Consider the following 26,200-nt stretch of genomic DNA (forward strand, 5'->3'; position numbering starts at 1 on the left):
ACCCCTTTAAATCCTACACCGCTGTACAGATCTTGTTCAGGGGAGCAACATATCCGAAAACCAACCCGTCCGGATGAATGGTTCGAGAGTTATGGGTTTTCAAAGTTTTGACCGACCGCACAGACTTCCTGGCCGAAAATGGTTCCACACGTTTAGGCCTTGCGGTCGGTCTCCGTTCGTACGGTGCAACTCCACGAACCCATTGCCATCCATAGGTATCCTGGGGGTCGCTGTACTCCCCCTGCGAAGGGTAATCGTCCTACCGAACGGTGAGCCGCTCGGTAGGTCCAGCACGAAGTTATACTATCCTGGAGGTCTCAGCGGTGTTCGCCTGGGTGCGTCTCCGTTTTTAGTTCCAGACGATTGCTGGCAAACACCGCTGGTCGTACGTAAGATGGCCGCGAACACGTGCAAAGTCCTGAAATGGCGGCCACCTATACGTTTACACAAAGGATTCGTGCTGAACCATACCAACGACTGCAAATAAGTCAGACAAGTGAAAATAACATTTAAGGGCACATAGTTCAATAAGGTTTTTGTAACAATAACCACTACAGCAGGCGAAAGAGATTGAGATTGGTGACGTATGTTGCATTAAAATTTGACAAGTGAGGTTATAGCATTTTCAATTTGCTGTGTTTTATCCTGGTTTAAATTGGTGAGAAATATTTAGTTTGCAGAAATGTAACAGATATGGATGAGGCTGGAAGAGATGGAGACAGATAAAACCAAAAACTAATTTTCACTGGATTTGTATACAGATTGTTAGATTTCACTTGAATTTTCAGTGCACAAACGCCTTGCAAGTTATTCTCATGAGATATTGCAGTTTGCATAATGTTTTTAAGTGCTTGCATTATGCATTAAAACTTGAATGATTTTATTATATATTAAGGAAGGTCTGATACCAGACTACTGTTGAATAATTATGAATATATTTATGAATTGATACAGTTGATCATGACAAATTCAGTGCATCTCTAGGGGAGTTTTTTGCTCTCTCCGAATTTTCTCTGCCGGTGTAATGGATTAGATATGAACCCTAGTAAATGCATTTTCACATAACTTTTTTCTGAAAATGAAATTTGCACATGCTGGGCTCTATTAAATCAAGTCAATGGCCTTTGATTAAATGGACACTTTCTGGAAGGTGTGATTTGGTTCTTCAAATTTAGATTTTCCCGGTATTGACATCTGCTAATGATAAATGGACTTTCTTCCTCTCTCCTATGATTTAACACATACCTGTGAATTACACTTCTCCAGGCCTGAATTTTTCTTAAAGGAACACTCCATAGCACAGATAAAATATGCATGTCATTAATTATGCATTTTTCATTGGGATTATATCTAAAAAAACGCTTACAAAAGCTACAGATCTATTTGTCTGCAGCCTTTGCAAGCCCGTCCTTCTAACCTCGCCCACACTTTCTGTGGCTGTCCAATTACAGACGTCCCATTGCAGCTCAATGAGAAGTATTTGCAAGTCAAGTGCTCTGGGCAAAGTATCAACAACTTTCAAGATATATTTACAGTGTTACCATACCACCTACTGTAAATACTGTATCTCTTTAGAATTATTGCTACATTATTTTGTCTGGCTTTTACAAGTCCCTAATAGGGTTTCTTTTGAAGGGGAGATTTTCCTCTCTAGTCGGTTCTCTCACACCTCACCCCTCTGCCAGTTCTTACATTGGCTTCCTGTATGCTATATGAGTCAATTCAAGGTACTAATTCACACCTATAATGCACTGAACAACTCTAGCCCCTCTTATATCTCCTCACAGATCCATAGGTATGTCCCTTCTCGGTCTCTCCGCCTCTCCGCTCTGCCCGTGACCACCTCCTGTCCGTTGTCTGCACCCATACGGCCAACTCACGCTTGCAGGAATAGTCTGCCTACCGCCATCAGACTCTCCCCTAGTCTTGCATCTTTTAAGAAGTGCCTTAAAACCCATCTCTTCAGGAAAGCTTATGGCCTCGAAGACTAACCTCTACCTCACATACCAGCCCTCCTTATTTGACTGCAAATTCCTTTCCTAATGTGTTTTACACCCCACCTCCTAAAGAATGTAAGCTCGATTGAGCAGGGTCCTCTTCAACCTATTGTTCCCGTAAGTTTTTTGTTATTGTCCTATTTATAGTTAAATCCCCCTCTCATAATATTGTAAAGTGCTACGAAATCTGTTGGCGCTATATAAATGGAAATAATAATAATAATAATAATAAAAAGCATTCTAGTTTTATTGAGGTACCTCACTTTTCATGTAGCACTTTATCAGCACAGACAGAATATCATAGTCAAAACACATATACTCACTCTTTTCTTCACTCCCTCACTCACTCAACTCCACACATACATAACACGATCAGCCAACCCCTGCACAATCACACATGCTACTACAGAGATACCTAAATATGAAGTAGAGCTGAGTAAAACAAGCCTCTGTATAATTCTCCAGCTCTCTTTGTCTAACTGTAGCCCTCCTGCACTCTCTGAGTCTCTAACTTTCCCTTTTCTGATCTCATGTTCATTAGTGGTTCTGCTATCACAGGTCAGAAGATGGTAGCTGCAGGATGGGGTCAAATTCTGAGGGTGAGCATGGTGCTCCGCCATTTTAAAACTTTACCGGTCGCCACTGTCAGTAAGTGGTTTTATTGGTTAGAGAGTTCCTTTATGTTAAAACCTGCAGACACCAATATGGTAAACAAAGCAAACCAAATGAAAACAGTTAAAATATATATATATATATATTTTTATTAGATAATTAAAATGAAGTTAAATAATAACCGACATGGGGGGGGGGAGGGGGGGGGGGGGCGGGCCGCCATGCTGAATGGTCACACAACAGAATAGCTCCTGCAATCATTTTTTTATTTTTAGTCCCCAAAAAACTGAATTAGTACCTACCTGAGGACTGGCAGCTGTGACCCAGTGCAAGAAGACATCCTGGTTCTGAGGAGAGGCTTGCTGTTTAGTTCTAATCCCTTGGAGGGGTGCTCTTTGTCATCTAAGATGGGGATCGCAAGGCGGTGAGCAGGGTGGATGGCTGCTGCCCTGCTATCCTGCCTATCAGCATCATGCCAGAAGCACAATGCTAGGTGGAACTGGCCCTGTTCCCCACCTTCCCCCCTCTGCACCGGTGGGGGTGATCCCGGTCCTAACCCTGTGGCCCCTATACGTACAAAGACACCAGCACTCAGAGCTATGGTGGTGTCGACACAGGGCTCCGAGGCCGCATCCAAAATGGCAGACACCGCGTGTTGAGCCACCTATGCAAGAGGGAAGACCAACGCTCATTCAACTCTACACTGGCGGACTGTTGCCGAGGGCAGGACGGAAACTGGCGGATGCCTGCTAACACCCCACTTAGAATCTGTGTTCCGGTCTAGGGACGAGCCAGGTTATGGCAAAGAAGCCAGAGGCACACCAAGCCACCGCATGCAGCACTAAAGTGCTCTCTTGCCGCGCATGCGCATTCAGCCGAAAGGGAGGATCAGAGGCAGAGAGGAGGAGGAGGAGAGCTCCCCGCCCGGCGCTGGAATAAAGGTAAGTTTTAACCCTTTACTCTCCCCACAGCCCGGCGGGAGGGGGTCCCTGAGGGTGGGGGCACCCTCAGGGCACTATAGTGCCAGGAAAACGAGTAAGTTTTCCTGGCACTATAGTGGTCCTTTAAGCACATTGAATCACCATGTCTTTGAATTTAAACGGGCAAACCTCAATATAGAGTTGTATTAAACGTTGCTTCTCTGTCCTGTCTGAAAGCCCTGCAACAGCAGATTGCCTAGACATTTTGTAATACCTTGTGCAGAATAAGGAAAAAATGTGCAGAATAAGGATGTCATATCAGCATTGTATCTTGCGTTCTTCTATGATTGCCTACATATGCTGTTGGGGCAATGTCGGTTTTTATGTATTCACAAGCACAACAAAAATAAAGAATATAAAAAATAATAATAATAACCGACAAAGTAAACGTAAATATATTTATTAATCTTTAAAAATTACAAATATTCTCATTTTTAATCAAAAATTGATATAAGAAAGAATACGTTTTCTGTTTTTATAAGAATAGGTCCCTCCAAAATACAATCTAATACAATATATAGTTGATCCCACAGATGATCAATAAAAAAAAAATAAACATAATATTTTCTTTGCTGATAAAATTCACATTTCAATTTAACAATAAATTTGGTTATATTTTATATGACAGATAGATTTGCTATTGGATTTATAATATAATGGGCTTATATTTGTATTATATATATTTTTTGATACTTCAATCAGGTAGAGTGCAAGTAATGCAGGTGGAGTGTTAACTCTTTAAAACCAGTTTACGAATAGAAAGTAAGAACATTTTTGTGATTTCCTCGCACCAATAACACCGGAGGGAGGTTTTTAGACAAAATTTCTACCCATGCCATGTAAAGGTGATCTGATATAGTTCCTTTTCTTGCAACTGGAAGGCTTCTGTAAATACAAAACAATGCAATAGGTTAATCTATGATATCTTTACTGTGTAGTATCAGATTCTATGTGAATGAAACAAACAGTATTGCTAGGAATAATTCCTAGCTGAATTGCTTAAATCCTTATTAATGCTATGCATTTATTAATAACAGGCTCTGATGATAATACAAAAGTAATTTAGGTTTTTCTTAGGGCACTCTGGATTTTGTCTTTTCCTAGGTGCATTGCAGACCTGCACGCTCCAGTCTGGATCCTCCAACAAAGACTAATTTTGGAACAAGGCTGCTTTCCATCCATTACCAACAACCTATTGCAACCCAATCCTTTTCCACTTTAGCTTATAAACCATTGTATTCCATCTATGTGCATTCACCATGAATTACCTTATAACTTGTTCATTAATTCCTCATGATGCCTCTCCTATTCCTAGTTATTAACTGTATTTTCTCCAATGAATGTCATCCCTTTAGATTGTAAGCTCACATGCTGATCTTCAGAGAACTTTGTATAATGACCCAAATGTCAGATTAAAGACTATGGACAGAGTTCAATACCCCTTTTTTGTTTCAGTTTGTCTGAATACATATCCCTCTGGCTGTTGCCCACCATATGAATAATTGATATATTTTGTAAAGTACTTTGGATAAGAGTGCTATATAATAATTAGGTAAATAATGTACACTTTATTATTAATATTTACCCACAAAAATAATCAAATCCATCTCCAGAATAGATCCCTTCAAATGCAATACATTTAAAGTGTTATTCCAACCCTATTAGTTTCCACGAATAATGCCCTATTGGGTATTATTCCTAAGGTCCCATTAAAACACTGAAAAAAGAAATAAGATTTATTTTATTTATTTTGAATCCTTTGACGGCACTGATTGGCACAGGCACACCCTCTTGTGACGTCACGGGAGCCATACAGAGGTCCAATAAAAGGCTTCTACTAGGGAAGCCTTTGGTTGGACCATTTAAATATTTCAGAGTGCATGCACCTGCTCTGAGTCAGTGAAGAGAGGGGGAGTGAGGAAGGAGAGATGGAGGGAGAAAAAAAAATAGTGGAGGTGAGAGGGAGGAGCGGGGGACACAAGTTTCCCCTTGCAGGCTCTGCCTGCAATGGGAGAAGCAGATAAAGTCAGTTGTCCGTGTGCAGTGCACGCTATTGACATAACATATGCACAGAATTTACATTAAGCAGACTAGACTTCCGAGCTGCCTAAGTCACATGTGCTGAGGGTGTAGCTAGCCCCCCCGCACTCAATAGCAAATAACTAGAAGAAACACTGCACTGCTATCAAGACCACTTCTAACAGCAGAAGTGGTCATGGTGGTTGGAGTAAACATTTAATACCATACATGAAAATCATACTTACAGAACAATTAGGTTTGCTGATCGGGAATTTTCTTGTAAAAGTTCATTAAGTCTGACTTGACGATAACACTGTAAATAAATATTGCAGACTTTATTAATCATAGCAAACACTGGGCAAAATATAGCTTTCAAATAAGAGATTTACATAAGAATTTATGGAAATGGTTAATTTTATTCCTTGTATTCTTCCCCTTTTTTATAATTAGGTTTTACAATTTACAGAGTAATAAAGAATATATTCTATTACCGACATGAAGTGCCTAGCCACTTGGTTAATTTCATGACTCCATGCATTCTTTTGTGAATTTACATCAGCATAAGAACACTTTTTTTTTTTTTTACCAGTGTTGAAACAGTCTCGATAATAATAATGTCCACAGATAAAATGTTCAGTTGAATATATTTTCTTTGATTTATTATTCTCATTAAGCTAGTTTCCCTTTTTATGGTTTATTATACCCGTTGTGCTGTGGCTTTAGAGGTGTTAGTGCTTAGGTTCTTAAATGGACACCTTAGCACCATAACACCTTAATCGCAATGTTATGCTGCTTGTGTGGTCATTTAACCTATTTCCACAAGGATTGAATTATGTGTACACTCACAACTCATCCTTCAATTATAAAATGAGCTTATTGACCAATTATTCAATTATAATATACACCAGAAACAAAACATTCTATAAAATACATTTAAAGCTGTTCCCAGTGGCAAAGGAAACACCAAAAATAGCACGAGTACTGTAGGCTCTTTGTTCCTTTCTTACTATACTACTGTTTAAAATACCTTGTCCTTAAATGTTTCCAGCTCAGAGTCTGTGATTTTCCAAGGATAATCTCTTCTTATTTTTTCAGCAGTAGACACGTCTTTGGAGCTCTCATGGAGTCGATAAGGCTCAATCATCTCCTCAAAGAATTTCCAGCTACATCAGAATGAACAAGAGGTTAACTTGTTCTCTAACCAAACAACTCATCTTACTGTGAAATATAAGAGCCTCTTACCAGGTTATTAAAAGTGATTATTATTTTTTTTTATTATTATTTTTTTTAAGGTTTATCTCTTTTTTTTTATTCTCTTTTTTATGAAGACATACAGAATGATACTGCTTATAATTATCAAGTGAACATTAGAGTGTCATGTCACAGACAATATAGATAGTAAGATTTGATGTACATTGCAAGTAATGTCTAATTTAATAGTTTAGGAGAAGCATGTTAGGGTATTCAGAGTTAAGAAGAGAGTTAATTTGTTTGACTATAACATATGCCAGGTCAATTAAGTAGAATCTACAGTGTAGTACGCCAAAAGCAAGAGCTGGATTGAGTATCACAACAAAAGATATTATTTCATCTTCAGTAGCGAATGCCCACTAAATTAGGTATAAGAAGCAGTCGTGCGAACACAAAGAGTAATCAGAATACAGTATGGCAATAAAACCACATAAGAAAAAAAAAAAAACAGTAAACATAAACACTAAAATAAATTGCTGCTTATTTTAGGCATGTCTGTGAGAAGCAACATATTTGCAAGAGACTCTGTTCAGCCAACACCCTCCAGAGGCCCGGTGTATTCCTGCTGTGTCCTCAATTTCCACAGCCACATCTTGTGCATCTGTTTCAGCCACACAGTGTATTGAACAAAGCCATCCAGAGACTGCAATATCGCTCACAGTGTGCTAGCTTCCTGGGTAGATGCGATGGGAGGCTTTCGAGGACCCAAATCCGCCAGTGGGTCCTGCATAGCTTTCGCCGCCATTAAGAATCATAGTGGCTTCCTTCGGATGCAGGATTCAGCTTGGCAGTCCGGCCCTGCCCCCAATTCAAATTTATGGTCAAAATAGCCAACCTGGAAAAACTCTCAACGTCAGCTATGTTTTCAATTTGGTTACGTAGGTCTTAAACTTGAAATTAACTTTTGTGACAGTAGTCACTCACTGTCACTGTGTCAGGTCCCCTGCCCCTGCACCACTCGCGGCGACCTTGCTTACCTCATCACAGTGAGCGGCGTCATCTGGTCCCTATCTCCAGACTGGCAGTGTGTCTGACGCTGCACGCTCCAGAGCAGCTTCCTTACATGTGTGTTGCACTCGGTCATATTACCCGGGAAGAAACTCCTCCCACGTGTTGTGGTTAACACTAATTGAAGATTAGCCAATCAGACACACCCTGTGTGTATATAAGCTAACCTCTCCCTTGCCTCGGTGCCCTGTTGTACTCTTTGGTTTACCATTGAGCGTTGCACTTGTTATTTGGATTTCCTGGTTACTGATATTTGGCTTTGTCTCTCGTTATTCCATCTCCCTGTTTTCCTTGTTCTCGGCTCGTGTTTTGACTATCCCTTTTTGCATAATCCGACCATTCTAAGGATCGTTATTCCAATTCTCTCTACTCTGTCCTGTCTGCGTGTTAGGGTTCCCTAGTGAACATGCGGATGGAGGACAGACACTATATGTAGGCCCCCAGATTCCTCTTGTATTTTGGTCACCCTGTGCGCAGTATTGGCACACGGTATGTTGAATGTATTGATTGTTTGTGCCTTTTTCCCTCCCCCTTTTTCCTGTCCCATTGTTTCCCCAGCTGAGTGTTTAAACTAACTGCTCTGTCCCTCCTCAATCTCCCATCAGCCCTTGTTATTGTCTGAAACAACCCTTTCTTGTACTATAGTGCTTTATGTACCGTATTGCATGTAAATGAGCCTGTTGGGGCTTAAAGGACCACTCTAGTGCCAGGAAAACATACTCGTTTCCTGGCACTAGAGTGCCCTGAGGGTGCCCCCACCCTCAGGGTCCCCCTCCCGCCCGGCTCTGGAAAGGGGAAAAGGGGTAAAACTTACCTTTTTCCAGCGCGCATTCAGCCGGTAGCATAGGAAAGCATTTACAATGCTTTCCTATGGACGCTTGCGTGCTCTCACTGTGATTTTCACAGTGAGAATCACGCAAGCGCCTCTAGCGGCTGTCAATGAGACAGCCACTAGAGGATTAGGGGGAAGGCTTAACCAATTTATAAACATAGCAGTTTCTCTGAAACTGCTATGTTTATAAAAAATTGGGTTAACCCTAGCTGGACCTGGCACCCAGACCACTTCATTAAGCTGAAGTGGTCTGGGTGCCTAGAGTGGTCCTTTAAATATGTGTGCTGTGTTCATTAAAGGAAGTTGCTGTTTTAAACTTCACCATGTGTCGTCTGGTGTTTGGGGCAATCTGCTGATGGAAAGTGTGTCCAGGGCTATAAATTATATTATATATACATTATATAGTTGTTGAGATGACAATGTAGGAACTAGCTTGGTATTGCCTCAATAAATTATATACATGTCACTCTCACATAACTGAAGGGACCACAGCAAAGACAGATTTAACTAGAAATCTTAAACACTTGATGTTTAAATGTACTCTGATAAAGTGTACATCTTGGATGATATCAAAATCTCTGTCTGTATATAGCTTAAGACTGGACTAACAACTATATAATGTATTGAGGCAATACCAAGCTAGTTACTACATTGTCTTCTCAACTCTCCAAAGGCACTTATAATCAGTGACACATGTCACTATTAACTTTCTAATCATACAGTATTTAGTTAAATAAGCCACTATAGGCATTATACATATACACTGTGCAGAATACTGACGATCATTTTCATCAGTGTAAGCTCTGTAATTTACATATTAGAAATTATAGAGCTTCCACTTTCCCCTTTGGAATTTGAGCCTTCACTACAAAGAGGAGGATAAGCCCCTATCTATGTTCTCTAGTGATTGCTAGTATCCTTTGCTCATCATTGGATGATGAGGATTGTAAGCATTAGTTTTTGTCTCCCTTTTCTGTCTGTGCTAGCCCGATATGGGCCGGTACTGACAGGCAGTTCTGTCAATCAAATGACGATAGTGGATGAATTCTATCCCGGTCCCCACCCACTGACACGTAGGATGGCGTGTCACAGGTGAAGTAGGGGTAAGTCCATACATTATTGATGACGATAGGGGAATCCCACATCTAATTGGCTGTCAGATATTTAAAAGTCCCGGCTTTTCAGATGGCAATTTCCAGCCCCTGACGAAGGTGTTTGTAGACACCGAAACGCGCGTCGGGCGTTAGGTCGTTTCTTTTTCACTTCACTTTAATTTCACTTAGGACACTCTACTGCACGATATGGGTGTTTAGACCCATTTTTTCCTTTTTAATATTTGCTTGTAGCTAACTATGGTGATGGTGGACTGGGCAGTCGGTTACATCTTATAGAGTTAGTTTTAGCTTAGAACACCCACGAAGGTGCTACAGGAGACTAGGGGTTAGTTTTGAGGATTTTTTTATAGATTGCTCAACCAATACGATCTAACCTTTAGCCCAGAACCTATGGGTACAAGCTAGGAGGAAGGGTTTGTCTATTTTGGCTGTCGTTTTTTCTGTGGTTCAAACATCACTTTGTACATATACTTATTTACAGCCCTTCTTTCCCTTCTTCAGATTTCTACCCCCTGCCCACACCTATAAGCTTAGAGGGAAAGCTATTTATTTTTCTCTGTCCCTGGCTAACTGCTTGAGGCAAATATATCATTACTGTTTCAGTAGTAACCATTAAGAGAGAATCAGCACAGTGATCCTTTGATACTTATTTGTTGTGATTAAATAAAGGTTTAAATTACCATTTTCTTTTGTATACATAGGGCACTTGTTAATATATTTGGAACTTTTATCCTTCATATTCCCCCTCTGATAAGCTTACCATATCAAGCCAAGAATTTGTATGTACATGTATCACTATTTGCTGTCTACACATATTCTTTGCCAGCTTTAGATCTCCTTAGCAGGAGATGATCTTTAATCTTTAGTTTATTAATTAATTCGGGTACAAGCCCTTGGTGGAGCTGGCACCACCACCTGACCATACATTCCTTGCATTTACCTTTTACACTCAATTTTTCCACTCTTGGGGTTGATTGGTTAACAAGGCAATAATTTTCTTTTTTACAATCATATAAACACAGTAGCCTGGTCCATGGTGGAAAAGGCCGTCAGTGATCCCAGTCAAGCCTCGGCGACTGGGTCTGAAGTGCTCCAGGGTCCCTCATAGCTACAAGGAAGCAGACTTGGCGGAGGTTCTCGGTTGGATTGCTGGACCTCCATTACAACTTTGAATTTTCACTTTTGTACCACATTATTATTATGTTATTACGGTATATACTCGAGTATAAGCCGACCTGAATATAAGCCGAGGCCCCTAATTTTACCCCCCAAAACTGGGAAAACTTATTGACTCGAGTATAAGACTAGGGTGAGAAATGCAGCAGCTACTGGTAAATTTCTAAATAAAATTAGATCCTAAAAAAAATATATTAATTGAATATTTATTTACAGTGTGTGTATAATGAATGCAGTGTGTGTGTATGAATGCAGTGTGTGTGTGTATGAATGCAGTGTGTGTATGAATGCAGTGTGTGTATGAGTGCAGCGTGTGTGTATGAATGCAGTGTGTGTATGAGTGCAGTGTGAGTGTATGAATGCAGTGTGTGTATGAATGCAGCGTGTGTGTATGAGTGCAGCGTGTGTGTATGAGTGCAGCGTGTGTGTATGAGTGCAGCGTGTGTGTATGAGTGCAGCGTGTGTATATGAATGCAGTGTGAGTGTATGAGTGCAGTGTGTGTGTATGAGTGTAGTGTGTGTGTGTGTGTGTTGCAGAGCCTTGCTGGGGGGTGGGCAATTTTTTTTTTTTTTCTTTTTTTTTATTATTACTAATTATTTTTTTTTGTCCCCCCTCCCTGCTTGCTACATGGCAGGGAGGGGGGCTCTCCTTCCCTGGTGGTCCAGTGGCATTGGCAGTTCAGTGGGGGGAAGGGGGGGCTGGCAGAGCTGTAACTTACCTCTCCTGCAGCTCCTGTCAGCTCTCTCCTCCTCCGCGCCGTCCGTGCAGCTCCCTCTGTCAGCTCACACTGTAAGTCTCGCGAGAGCCGCGGCTGAGGAGAGAGCTGACAGGAGCTGCAGGAGAGGTAAGTTACAGCTCTGCCAGCCCCCCTCTCCCCCTGTCTGTATTATGGCAATGCAAATTGCCATAATACAGACTATTGACTCGAGTATAAGCCGAGTTGGGGTTTTTTAGCACAAAAAATGTGCTAAAAAACTCGGCTTATACTCGAGTATATACGGTATTTATATAGCGCCAACAAATTCCGTAGCGCTTTACAGTGGGTGGACGAACAGACATGTAGTTGTAACCAGACAAGTTGGATACACAGGAACAGAGGGGTTGAGGGCCCTACTCAATGAGCTTACATGATAGAGGGAGTGGGGTAAAGTGATACAAAATGTAAGGATAGTATTAGACTAATGACTGTTGCAAGAGAGGAATCAGTTGTGAGCTATTAACAGTTTAATTGATACGCTTTTATGAAGAAGTGGATTTTTAATGATTTTTTTGAAGGAGTGGAGACTGGGTGAGCATCTAACGGAGGAGGGAAGGGAGTTCCACAGGAACGGTGCAGCCCTCGAGAAGTCTTGAAGGCAAGCATCATAGGTGGGAGTACGGACAGAAGATAGACATTTTACACAGGAAAGTAAAATAAGACATTACAATTATTTGTACCTTTCTTTGCTTGGTTTTGTGTTAATATCTGGAACAATATACACATCTGCAAATTTAATTCGGAATTTGCTCAAAAGTGAAGCCATCCTAAGGAGACAAAAATCAAATGTTATAAAAAAAATTTAAGGAACACTCCATTCATTTTTTTTTTTTTACTGTTTAGTAGATATATTCCCAAATAAAAAAATCCATGTATTCCTTTCTGCGTGTTTTCTTTGGGGTTTATGAAAAAACAGCTTGCAAAAGTTGTCACATTTGCAAACGCCCCCATCCTCCATCTTTCACAGGCACAAACTTTCATTCTGTTCCAGGGAAAACACTAATCAGAGGCTTCTCATTGCCGGAGCCTCAAGTGCAATCACAGCTTTCCAATGCTTCTTTATAGTGCAGCTCACTGTGAAGGGATGATGGCAGATGCGCTCTGTCCCAGTGTGATTGTCACTTACCCCAGAGCTAACGAAAGCTGAAGAAAACCTCCTCGGCTGTCTGAGTGACAACCAGAAAGGTGTTTCTTCCCTGATTTTTAAAAGTGCTGATTTCCAATGAAATCACTTAATCAAGCTGAAGTACGTGATGTAGAATACAAGGAACTTGATTTCTAGCACTTGTAGTGTGGTAGCTGAAACATCCCAAATAGGAGTCTGTCCTTTCCGGTGAAGGTTAAGATGCGTACATATAAAGGATGGAGTGCCTTGAGAAATTCTCAGGTATGGCCAGGGGCTGACTGACAGCATGGGCTGATCGGTCATGGACTGAGGGTCAGTGGCAGTCAGGGGCCCGGCTAATCAGCCATGTTATGACTGGGTATATCAGAGATATCCCCAGCCAGAAAGCAATAAAACTATAATTTCACATATTACAGCCCCTGCAAACTATTGCACTGTAAGTCTCTCCCCCACCTTCTGAGTGAGTCCTTTGCTCCTCTCCCTGTGCGGAGCTCCATATAAAGGGGATGGGCCCTGGGGATGGGAAGTTACTTCCTTCCTCCTTCATCTATTCTCTCCTGCAGAACCAGCTGAGTGCTCCTGGCCAAGCCCTAAGAAGGTAAGGAAGGAGCAGCCTGGCAGAGAAGCAGGTATGTAAATATTTTCTTCAGTCCCTTTGCCCTCCCTGCACCCACCACAGCCCCTATTCAAGGGGTTAGGAGTAGGGTTAGAGGAAGGTTGGGGTAAGTGGTAGGGTTAGGGTTAGATTCCTGTCATCATTCCCTTAATTGTACCTCCCTCTCCTGTTTTGCCACTTTTCAGAAATCCGAAGCACTCTGGAACTTCCTAAATTCGGCACTTCAGCAATTCAGTTCGGATCGGCACTTCCGAAATCCGGCACTTCGACAATCCAAATTGCTGAAATTCGTCCAAATTTAAATTTGGTCCGAAATGAATTGCACATGTCTAGTGATCATATATTTGGAGAGATGACCAAGGTAGTTTATATAAAAACATAGAATTTGAGGTGATTGAAAAGATAAACATAGCTAAAGTTTTTGTACAAAGCACCTTAGTACTTTTGGAGAACAGTTTAGGTTTGTATGTTTGTTTAATTCAGAATTTCATATCTCCAACCTTGTTAATTTACTACTAGAGACTACAGCAGCCTTCTGTGTGTGATAAAGGTTCAGTTAACAGAGCAGCAGGTATGAACTTCTAAAATAAATACACCGTGCTATAAAAATGTAATCTCTTTTTCATGGAGCTTGTGTGAGACACAGCTTGGAGAAGTGTGACTAGGCCTGCATTGCATATGTAAAGTGAGTTAAATCCTAACTGGCAGAGATCTAGAAACCAAAACTGATTCATCAAGCTAAAGCTGTTTTGGTGCTTAGAGCATCAATTTAACATCCTTTGTACTTACTGGGTCCCGTTGTTCCCCCCAACGGTGGTCGCGATCATGGGGTCTGCTTGGGAGCTCAGGCAGACCCCCTCTGGTCGATTTACCCACCCACCCCCCCAGCACCCTGGGGTGTTCAATTAAATTTGTTGCATTTTTGACACACAAACAAATATGAACGCTAACTTTGCCCAGTGTTTGTGACTAAGTGGCTTCTAGAAAAGACTAGACATACCCCATTTGTAATACTTTGGGTTGTCTACTTTAACAAAGGGCATGCCATCATGGGGGTAATTTTCATTCCTGGGCTACCATTTGGTCTCAAAGGCAACATAACCAGTCTGGCAAATTTCAATGTGTATAAACTGAAAAATGTAATGTGCTATTTTTGACCCTGTAACTTTCCCAAAACTCATAAAACCTGTACATTGGTGGTGCTGTTTTACCCATGAGACATCGCTTATACAAATATGTGTACTTTATTGCAGCTAACAGTATTGTGACATTCACAGTTAAAATGCCATGCAGAACTAAAAAAATGTTAAAATGTCTTATTTTCGCACTTTTTTTTCAATATTTGATTCATATTAAATTATGCTTAATATACAAATATTTGATTTGATCACAACTTGTACAATTGGCTCAGTCCTTAAGGGGTTAACTAAGAGTGCTAAATGATGTAATTAGATAATTTGTTGGGTCACCAATAAACATGGCACTATTTGTAATGTTTGTTTTCCTAATATCAGAGCAATTACAGTGGAAGTAGAATTAAAATGGCTAAACACTTAGCCAACGCTAATACTTACATCAACTTGTCATCTTCAATACGGTTCACTTTTCCTCCAATAAAGATGCGTAGCTTACAATCCTTCCATTTTTTTCTAATAGTCAGAATGTGTGGTATGAGAAGAGTCAAACCTGTAAAATAATGTGTTTAATTTACAATTGAAACAACACCAATGTTTTTTTTTTTATATGAAAACAGTCAACACATAACATTGGAGGAGCAGAAACAGAAACATTTTCCATCTTTTCTCTTCGTACAGACCATGACACTCCCACCACCATGCTTGACTGTAGGCAAGACACACTTGTCTTTGTACTCCTCACCTGGTTGCCGCCACACACGCTTGACACCATCTGAACCAAATAGGTTTATCCTGATTTCATCAAACCACAGGACATGGTTCCAGTATCCATGTGCTTAGTCTACTTGACCAATTTGATGCAGTGTGCGGCGTATGGTCTGAGCACTGACAGGCTGACCCCTCACCCCTACAACCTCCGCAGCAATGCTGTCAGCACTCATACATCTATTTCCCAAAGACAACCTCTGGATATGACGTTGAGCACGTGCACTCACTTTCTTTGGTCGACCATGGCAAGACCTGTTCTGAGTGGAACCTGTCCTGTGAAACCGCTGTATGGTCTTGCCCAACGTGCTGCAGCTCAGTTTCAGGGTCTTGGCAATCTTTTTATAGCCTAGGCCATCTTTATATAGAGCAACAATTCTTTTTTTCAGTTCCTCAGAGAGTTCTTTACCATGAGGTGCCATGTTGAACTTCCAGTGACCAGTATGAGAGTATGAGGGCGATAACACCAAATTTAACACACCTGCTCCCTATTCACACCTGAGACCTTGTAACACTAACAAGTCACATGACACCAGGGAGGGAAAATGGCTAATTGGACCCAATTTGGACATTTCCATTTAGGGGTGTACTCACTTGTGTTGCCGCTGGTTTAGACATTAATGGCTGTGTGTTGAATTATTTTGAGGGGACAGCAAATTTACTCTGTTATACAGGCTGTACACTTACTACTTTACATTGTAGCAGAGTGTAATTTCTTCAGTGTTGTCACATAAAAGATATGATAAAATATTTACAAAAATGTGAGGGGTGTACTCACTTTTGTGAGATACAGTATTTGTTCAATGAAGAGGGTAAACAAACAAAATTAAACAAAATAGCTAAAAGGGTGTTAGGGTGTTAGATAGTTTGACAGAACTGGGCTGAGCCACTATGAGAAGCATGTCTGGCCAGCATATCACCGACTAACCATGGCATTGTGTATGAAGGCTGTGATTTGGACAATAATATAGGAACAGTCTGTAGTATCAGCTGCATCCTAAAATCATAGTTATGCAAAAAAATAACTTTTTTGACTCTCACGTAGTTCAGTGTAGGTCATAATACACCAATTCCTTCTCTCTTTTATTTCTGAAAAATGTGTCTGTATGGCTTCACAGATCTCTTCCTTTTTTAAAGAATACTCCAAGCGCATAAAGAACTTAAACTTGCTGAACAGTATCCCCTCTTTCTCATTTTATGAAACTGCTAATCTCAAGAGAAATTACTTTTATAAAATCTTTGGTTTTCAATCCGACAGCCGAGAGGGTGCTCTCCCACACTTCGTTGTGCCCTAGTACAAATCAGATGTATGGGCGTCTCATGGAGAAGCATTGTACGTGCATTGCAGGGATTTCTGTGCGTGCGACCTTCCTGAGAATCAATGGATTGTCTGGGAGAGGATCAGTAGTGAGGCTGTGCGAGTAGACTCTGTCGCCATTGGAAGGTAACAATAACAGCTCATTTTATTTAAGACAGCAGGAGGCCCACTAACCTAACGGTGGTGTAAAAACTCCTGTACTCTATAGCTAAAAGTTTGTATCTATAATATTGCTGTGTTACTTTAACACAGCTATCACAGTTGTCAAAAACAGCCTGCTTGCCTATTTCTTATGTTTCATTTGAAGCACGTCTGGAACACACTGTTTATTGTGTATTTGCTAACATTAGCAAAGTGTCCTGGAATAGTAAATGTGGGAAAAAAATGCACCTGTTTTTGACCGAATGACAATTCAGTCTTTCACAACTAAAAATCTAAAATTTTCAGCAATCAAACTTATCCTTTTTCGCTTTGAAACACACACTCTCAAAGTTCCCAATTACCAATAAAGTTAACTTTTTGCAGAACATTCAAGTAGTTCAGACGGTGGAACCCTGGATCGTCACTTATACTAAAATATGTGCTTGACTGCAATCCCTTTTAAAACCTTTCATTGCATAAATGACTTGTTGAATAATAAAAAGCCATGAAAAGCAAATGTACCTTTCTTAAGCTGTTTCACGAACAATTTCCAAAATTGCTTTTTGTGGATCTCTTAAGGCTTAGCAACAAATTAGTACAGTACTGTTATTGAGGATTTTACCGCTATACCAATCTTCTTCTAAATCACCGTCTCGAACACATGCCTGCGCTCCTGTAACTCTTAGATATTAAATAATACCAGAATTTCTGTACTTTCTTTTACCCAAGGTAATCATTATGTCGATGTATTCTTTTCTTTTATGTTAAGTGTATGTGTGTCTGTATATATATATATATATAAATCTATATCCAAAGCTTCTGTTATTGACATGTTCAGAAGATATCATCGGAAACAAATACTGAATATCTCCTGACATTATTTTTATTATTGATATTTTTAAAGGACCACTATAGGCGCCCAGACCACTTCCGCTTAATGAAGTAGTCTGGGTGCCAGGTCCAGCTAGGTTTAACCCTTTTTTCTGTAAACATAGCAGTTTCAGACAAACTGCTATGTTTACCTATGGGTTAATCCAGCCTCTAGTGGCTGTCTCCCTGACAGCCGCTAGAGGCGCTTCTGTGCTTCTCACTGAGATTTTCACAGTGAGAAGACGCCAGCGTCCATAGGAAAGCATTGAGAATGCTTTCCTATGAGACTGGCTGAATGCGCGCGTGGCTCTTTTCCGGTGCTGGAAAAAAGGTAAGGGATTAACCCCTTCCTCCCCCTTCAGCACCACGGGAGTGGGACCCTGAGGGTGGGGGCACCCTCAGGGCACTATAGTGCCAGGAAAACGAGTATGTTTTCCTGGCACTATAGTGGTCCTTTAAGCTAGGGTTAGTGTTAGTTTAGGTATTAAGGTGGTGTAGGAGCCCGTATTTAGTAATAGTGTTAGTATAGTATATGGGTTAATATTAAGTGATCGAGTAATGTAGGGGTTATTGTGTAGTTTAGTGTCTTAGGATGGTGTACAATTTACTGTGCAGTGTAATGGTTAGGGTATTATAGGGGTTAAGGGGAGTACTTTACTGTAAGGGACACACAGGTTAGTGGGAGTTACAGTCGTGGAATGCATATATTTTATCTGCCATTATTAAAATGACAGTTGCCACTCAGTGTAGCTCCCACTAATCTTGGGCATGTATATCCCGCGTTCTTTCATTACCTCCATTTCATTACAGGGAATAATTGCATGAATTGCCTGAAGGATATCACGATACAGGATTCTAAGTAATGTAGAACATATAATTAATATAAAGTATATACTGTACATATTTGTTGACATTTAGTCCCATTTTTAAGTGCATCAAAATTCTTTTTACCTCCATCATCAAACAACCACCAGACATCAATTGTTCCCTTCCCTTGCTTCTTTTTAAACAGTTCACTGGTTTCTGCCAGTCTCTGATTGTACTCGCCCACGTGCATCGGTGGAGTTGTGCTGACATCTGAAATATATATAAAAAAAATGATATCATTTTTCACTGTCAATTCATGAAACCAAATGTGCTAAAACATTATAGACACAGTGTGAGAGCCCATTATGAAAATGTATTTATTCTGTATTAGACATTGAATGGGATCATGAAACCTTATTCACTTAATGTTATAGTTGAAAATATAAAATTTATATTAAAATGCTAGGGTACTGATGTATTTATGTTTAAGCTTGGTTACATTATACATTTGCGAAATTTCACTCCAAGGAGAAATAACAAAAAAAAATTCGTTTTTGAAATGTCAGCTAAACGTTTATGAATCAACTATTCCCAGATATGTTCCCACTTGCTGCGTTTGCAAACTATCTCTAATCATGTATTCTCCAACTTTCTATTTGACCCTTAAACTCTGGTGTCCGTTGCAAATCCCTGACCCGGAGGACACGTAGAAATGTTGTTCACTGTTAATCAAATGATCATTTGTCTATTCTATTGCTGCATTTGATTCTTGTTATACTTCTCCAAAGAATCCTTAATTTTTTGCCTGTGAGACAGTGCCTTTTCCCCACATATCTCCCAAGGAAGTCAAACATGATTAACAACATGCTCTGGTGTTTTGGGAGGAGTAGGAGAGACACTGACTAAGACTAGTTTATTTTTTTTTAAATGTGAGTGCACTTGAATACATTGCAATAAATTGTAAATTGCAAGCTGTGAGGACTTATCCTATCGTATCTGGCAAAATATGGTGTAACTTCCCTAAAGAGCACCTTTAATGTTGTTGTCGAACATCTAAATGTGGTTTTCTTGTTAAGAACATAAAAATGAAACATTGCTCCACCAAACTGGAAATCTATATAATATGCTTTATTCAGTCACCTTCAGAGGCACCTAGCATTGGTTCAACAGTAATGTCATTATTAATTGATGCAAAGTTGTGGTTGGAGAACCTCCACTAAATCCCGGGCTTTATGGCTTTGCCACTTTTTCCTTGTTCGGGTCCTACCTATTGCACCAGTCTATCAAGCTGCCTTCATCTATATCGGATTCCTTACTTTTGTCTAAGCAATGCAAGGGTCTAACCAACAACCTCCACTCATATTGCTCTGTCTCAAATATTGGTAACTTGTTAAGCAATTTGGACTTTGTTATTATTATTGGCATTTACATAGTGCCAACAAATTCATAGCACTTTACAATATTATTGGAGGAGAGTCTGGGTCAAATGAATAAATTAAACAAATAGGTTGCCAATTCTACTTCTTGACTACTACTGTCTTGAGTACTATCTCAGCCAACTTCCATACACTATTTCAGTAAACAGAGATTCTCATATTAACAACGTATCCACTTCATCTCTGTCTGACTGTCAATAGTGAAAAGTCCATCCATATCCAAGAGTGAATGTTGGTCTACCTGTCAAGTTCATTCCAAATATTGATTAATTCACCAAACAAAATACAACATTTCCTGGACACTAGACTTTTCTAAAAAGGAGAACCATATAAATCCTTTACTCCATTACCTGATGGCCAAATTAATTACTGTAGCATTGTAAACTTAAACTCATCTTTCTTTCCATGCATTCATCGTGAGTTCCTTTCTCGCTGGGACCATCAGTAGATTATTCTTATTGTAATTTATATAGATCCGGTAAATACTGCATTGCTTTACAATTATACATTCTAAAAGCCACCAGATTAGAGCATTTGTTCTTTTGTGTTTATGTACCATTTACATTCATTACTAGATAACTGATATATGGATTATATTAAAATCTATAAAATGAAAGCAGATATCTCATTCTTTTCATTCCTCATCACCAAATAGGTGATCTTTTTGATATGCCGTGGGCCCAAAAATTATTGATGGAGTTCAATGGAAATAATATGAACCAACTTAAATATTACATTGAGGTGATCAAGTAATAATGAAGTAGTAATATATGGGGAAGACAATTATAGGGATATTTAGAAATCGATTTGCCTACTTGAGACTGGTGGTTAACTTTCTCAAATAGTACAATCATAGTAAAATGTTAACCCATAGAATGCTTGGAAATGGAATGGAAATTGAATAATAAGGAGTATTTCACTAAGCTTTAAACTGCAGTGAATTGAAAACCAGATTGCAAAGATTATATTATATAATAGCCAACATGTGAAATCAGTTATTTTGGCATACATTTCTGCAATTTGGTTTCCAATACACTACGAGTCACTGTCTTGTGAATGAACATCTTCATATATTGCAAAGTGCTCCATTGCTCTCTGTTCTGAGATAGAAAGTGTTAAGTGATGCCCATTGTAGCAGATCTAATCTCTTTGTTGGATGTATTTTGTAAGAATTCTGAACAAGTGCTGAGCATCAAATGTCGCTTCAGTAGGACAAAAAGTCCTTTGTGCTTACTGGCTCATCTGTTACTAGAAAGCTCCCGGTGATTCGGGTGGTCACAGAGCAATTAAAGTGATAGATGGTCTGTCATGTGGATGTTAAAAGTTGAGAATAGCAGCTCCAGACAAGTTCTAATGGCACAAAGTAACCTAATGGGAGAGACGGTAACACTTCCCACAACGTGATAACTCTCTGCAGTACACTGAGAACTGGAATATTGTATATATTTACCTCAACACATAATCTGACTTAGTCAGTTACCTACTATCATACATATATCCCTTTCTCCTAATGGAGTCCAAAATGGCAGGTTTAATATCTGGCAGGTGAAATAAATTCTAACTCTAAACAGAGGCATAACTGGAAACCACAGGGTCCTGGTGCAACAATTGTCCAGGGTCCCCCCCATGCATGTGTTTCATTCCCTCCCCCAACTCCTTCATGTGTCTAATTTCCTTCCCCCGCCTTCCTTCTTTCCCTCTCAGCTACTCCATGGCTCATTTCCCCACTCCTCCCCAGCCCCTCCATTTGTCTAATTCCTTCACCTCTCACCCCCTTCACCGCCCACCCAGCCCTCATTAACCCACCTCACTTCCAATCCAGCCCTTATTATCCCCCCTCACCCCACATCCAGTCCTCACCACATCGTTCACCCCATCCAGCCCTTATTAACCCTCCTCACTCCCCATCCAGCCCTCATTAACCCCCCTTACCGCACATCCAGCCATCATTAACCCCCTCATCCTCCTTCCAGTCCTCATTAATACCACTCCTCATTAATACCCCTCACCCTCCATCCAGCTCTCATTAACCCCCCATTCCCCAAATCTAACCCTCATTAGCCCCCTTCACTCCCCATCCAGAACTCTCTCTCACCCCCATCCAGCCCTTAATCCCTCTCTCAGCACCTCATTCAACCCTCACTCTCTCACCACCCCTTCCAGCCCTCATTAAGCCCCCTCACTCCCACCATCCAGAACTCAATCCCTCTGTCCCCACTCTTCCCCTGTACCTTATGTCTGTGTGTAGCGTGGCCGATTGGTACCCAGTCTGACAGGAAGTTCTCTCTCAATGAGGACTTCCTTTTAGCCGCGATGCTCGGCCGCTCTACACACAGAGAGACCAGCAGGAGGGGAGCAGCACAGCACAGCGGCAGTGCACCGGCCCTGAAGTTGTGGTGGCCCACGGTTGCAGGGGTCGCAGCTGCGGCTGGGCCCGCTGGAGTGATGGGCCCAGTCGCAACCCGGCGACCATGGTAGGTACAACACTGACTCTAAATTCAAAGCTCGTTTGAGTAGGGACCTCATTAACCTATTTTTTCTGTTAACATTTGTAATAGTTCTTATTTGCTGTGATATCCCCAAGATAAAATCGTAAAGTTCTGCAGAATATGTTGGCACTTGATTGTTTTTGAAGCAAGTGTTTTTTGCTTTTGAATAAATAACACTTCAGATACTCACCCACATTGCTACATTATTTAGTGGAATTATGATCTACCCTTCTAAGATACCTATCGTGGATGCAATATGTAACACAACAGGAAGCATTCAATATGGTTGCCTCCTGTCTTCAAATATAAGACTTTCAACATTTGTAAAGCATTTTTCTAGCTGTGTACCTAGATAGCTGTCTAGTGTACTTTTATGTGAATGGATTTTACATATTTTACCACTCCATGAGAAGCTGTTCTATCAGTGATTTTTAATACTGAAAGTTTGCATTTTTTATCTTGAAAAATACACTCTATAAAAAGATTATATAGAAGATACTGAAACTCACAATTTAAAGTCAGTTATGTTTTAGAGCTCCATTATAATAAATAGTATGCATTGTCAAGCACACCAACCATAGGCTTGTGCACGGGGTGTGCCCGGGCACACCCTAATCCCTGCAGCCCACGCTACATGCCTCCATGGGCCAGTGAGGGAGATCAAAGATAATCAAAGATCTCCCTCTCCGGCCCACAGGCAGGAGGGAGGCAGGAGAGGACCCTGGGAGCTCAAGCCAACAGTTCCGCCGGGTTCCTCTCGCGAGGTCAGAGCGTTGCCGCGGCAATGCTCAGATCTCGCGAGAGTGAACTCCCCACTGGACCACCAGGGATGGCAGCAGCACGGTCCCCCCTGCATGCAAAAGGTAAGAAGGGAGGGGGGATATTAACTAAACGGTCGCCCCAACCCCACACAATACACACAAACAGCACCCACACACAGCATCCTTACACAGCACACACATGGGCATGCACAGCCTATTGCATTAGGGTGTGCACCCTAAAGCAACAGCACACACCACGTGTATATGTATGTATATATATATATATATATATATATATATATACACACACACATACAAACACTGCTGTGTGTGCTGTGTGAGGGTGGTGTGAGGGTGCTGGTAGTGTGATTTGTGTGTGAGGGTGCTGGTAGTGTGCTGTGTGGGTGAGGGTATTTGTGTGTGTGTGTGTGTGTTTGTGAGGGTGATGTTAGTGTACTGTGTGGGTGAGGGTATTTGCGTGTGTGTGTTTGTGAGGGTGATGTTAGTGTACTGTGTGTGAGGGTGCTGTTTGTGTGTGAGGGTGCTGTTTGTGTGCTGTGTGTGAGGGTACTGGTACCGTGCTGTGTGTGTTTGTTAGGGTCCTGTTAGTGTGCTGTGTGTGGGTGTTGTGTACTGTGTGAGGGTGCTGTTTGTGTGCGAGTGTGCTGTTTGTGTGCTGTGTGTTTGTGAGGGTACTGTTAGTGTGCTGTGTGTGAGGGTGCTGTTTGTGTGTGAGTGTGCTGTTAGTGTGCTGTGTGTTTGTGAGGGTGCTGTTAGTGTGCTGTGTGTGAGGGTGCTGTTTGTGTGTGAGTGTGCTGTTTGTGTGCTGTGTGTGAGGGTGCTGTTAGTGTATTGTGTGTATGTGTGTGGGTGCTGTATGTGTGTGGGGGGTGCTGTGTGTGTGGGTGCTGAATGTGTGTGGGTGCTGTTTGTGTGCTTTATGTGTGTGTGTGGGTGCTGTGTATGTGGGGGTGCTGTGTGTGTGTGGGTGCTGTGTATGTGGGAGTGATGTGTGTGTGTGTGTGCTGTTTGTGTGCTGTATGTGTGTGTGTGTGGGTGCTGTGTATGTTAGTGTACTGTGTGTGGGTGCTGTGTGTGTGAGGGTGCTGTATGTGTGTGGGTGCTGTGTGTGTGAGGGTGCTGTGTGTGTGGGTGCTGTGGGGGGCTGTGTGTGTAGGTGCTGTGTGTGTGTGGGTGCTGTATGTGTGTGTGTGGGTGCTGTGTATGTGGGGGTGCTGTGTGTGTGTGGGTGCTGTATGTGTGTGTGTGGGGGTGCTGTGTATGTGGGGTGCTGTGTGTGTGATGTATGTGTGTGTGTGCTGTATGTTTGCTGTGTGTGTGGGTGATGTGTATGTGGGAGGGCTGTGTGTGTGGGGGTGCTGTGTGTGTGTGGGTGCTGTTTGTGTGCTGTATGTGTGTGTGTGTGTGTGCTGTGTATGTTAGTGTACTGTGTGTGTGTGTGTGGGTGCTGTGTGTGTGAGGGTGCTGTATGTGTGTGGGTGCTGTGTGTGTGGTTGCTGTGGGTGCTGTGTGTGTAGGTGCTGTTTGTGTGCTGTATGTGTGTGTGTGGGAGCTGTGTATGTGGGGGTGCTGTGTGTGTGTGGGTGCTGTTTGTGTGCTGTATGTGTGTGTGTGTGTGTGTGGGTGTGGTGTATGTGAGGGTGCTGTGTGTGTGATGTATGTGTGTGTGTGCTGTATGTTTGCTGTATGTGTGTGTGTGTGTGTGTGGGTGCTGTGTGTGTGTTGGTGCTGTGTGTGTCTGCTGTATGTTTGGGTGATTTGTGGCGTGGAGCTGGGGGCAGGTTAGTTAATAAATATCCCCCCTCCCTTCTTACCTTATGTAGGGAGTGGGGACCGTGCTGCTGCCTTCCCTGGTGGTCCAGTGGAAGTGGGGGCAGATTACTTAATATCCCCCCTCCCTTCTTACCTTTCTGCCTTCCCTGGTGGTCCAGTGGTAAGTGAACTCTAGCCTGTGGGTCGGTGAGGGGAGGCTTAGAGCAGAGCCGGTGCTCGGATAGCGCTGGCTCTGCATGAGCTCATCTCCCCTGTTGACTGGCTGAGCATGAGCTCATCTCCCCTGTTGATCTCACTCCATAGGCGTGCCGCGGGGATTAGGGTGGCACACACACACAACCAGCACCCTCACACATACAGCACCCAAACACATACAGCACCCTCACACATACAGCACCCTCACACACAGCACCCTTACACATACACACACACAGCACACACTAACAGCACCCTCACACACACACAGCACCCTTACATACACAGCACCCTTACACATACACACACTAACAGCACCCTCACACACACACACACTAACAGCACCCTCACACACAGCACCCTTACATACACAGCACCTTTACACATACACACACTAACAGCACCCTCACAGACACACAGTGTCCTTACACACACACACACACACACACTAACAGCACCCTCACACACACACACACCACCCTTACACACACACACACACCACCCTCACAAACACATACACACACCGCGACCTCACACACACTGCTCACACACACAGCACCCTTACACTCACACAGCACCCTCACACACAGCGCCCTCACACAAACACAGCGCCCACACACACACACACAGCACCCACACTCACACACAGCACCCTCACACACACACACACACAGCAGTGTATGTATGTGTGTGTGTATGTATGTATATATATATATATATATATATATATATATATACGCGGCGTGTGTGTTTGTGCTTTAGGGTGCACACCCTTATGCAATAGGCTGCGCACGCCTATGACACCAACCTTTGAAAGGGATATCCCGAGCATTCTAAGGCACACTGCATGTCCTATAGTGCCAGAAGGTCCCCGGTCCCTATTGCATGCCTCCCTTGTGTCCCTATTTAGGTAGGACAGTCCCCTATTTTATGCCCATATCCCTCATGTCTATTTTAGTGTCCCTCTTTTGTAGGAAAAGCTTCAGGATTTGTAATCA

At 41.8% G+C, this 26,200-nt stretch overlaps 1 protein-coding gene across 4 annotated transcripts in view; it reads right to left on the reverse strand.

The window, feature by feature from the left end:
• Positions 1–4,100: 4,100 nt before the first annotated feature.
• SLC12A1 (solute carrier family 12 member 1) overlaps positions 4,101–26,200 on the reverse strand; it is a 118,803-nt gene continuing 96,703 nt past the window's right edge. For 3 of the 4 annotated variants that reach the window (XM_063449029.1, XM_063449027.1, XM_063449028.1), the window contains exons 22-27: positions 18,672–18,797; positions 15,065–15,176; positions 12,429–12,515; positions 6,636–6,771; positions 5,854–5,921; positions 4,101–4,474 (exon numbers count right to left, since the gene is read on the reverse strand). In XM_063449029.1, the coding sequence (XP_063305099.1) occupies positions 4,339–4,474; positions 5,854–5,921; positions 6,636–6,771; positions 12,429–12,515; positions 15,065–15,176; positions 18,672–18,797 (665 nt within the window). In that variant the 3' untranslated portion in view covers positions 4,101–4,338. The remainder of the gene's footprint in view (positions 4,475–5,853; positions 5,922–6,635; positions 6,772–12,428; positions 12,516–15,064; positions 15,177–18,671; positions 18,798–26,200) is intronic. The other variant, XM_063449026.1, reaches the window with a different exon arrangement.

This window comes from Pelobates fuscus, chromosome 3 (genome assembly GCF_036172605.1).
Source record: "Pelobates fuscus isolate aPelFus1 chromosome 3, aPelFus1.pri, whole genome shotgun sequence".
Classification (NCBI taxonomy): Eukaryota; Metazoa; Chordata; class Amphibia; order Anura; family Pelobatidae; genus Pelobates; species Pelobates fuscus.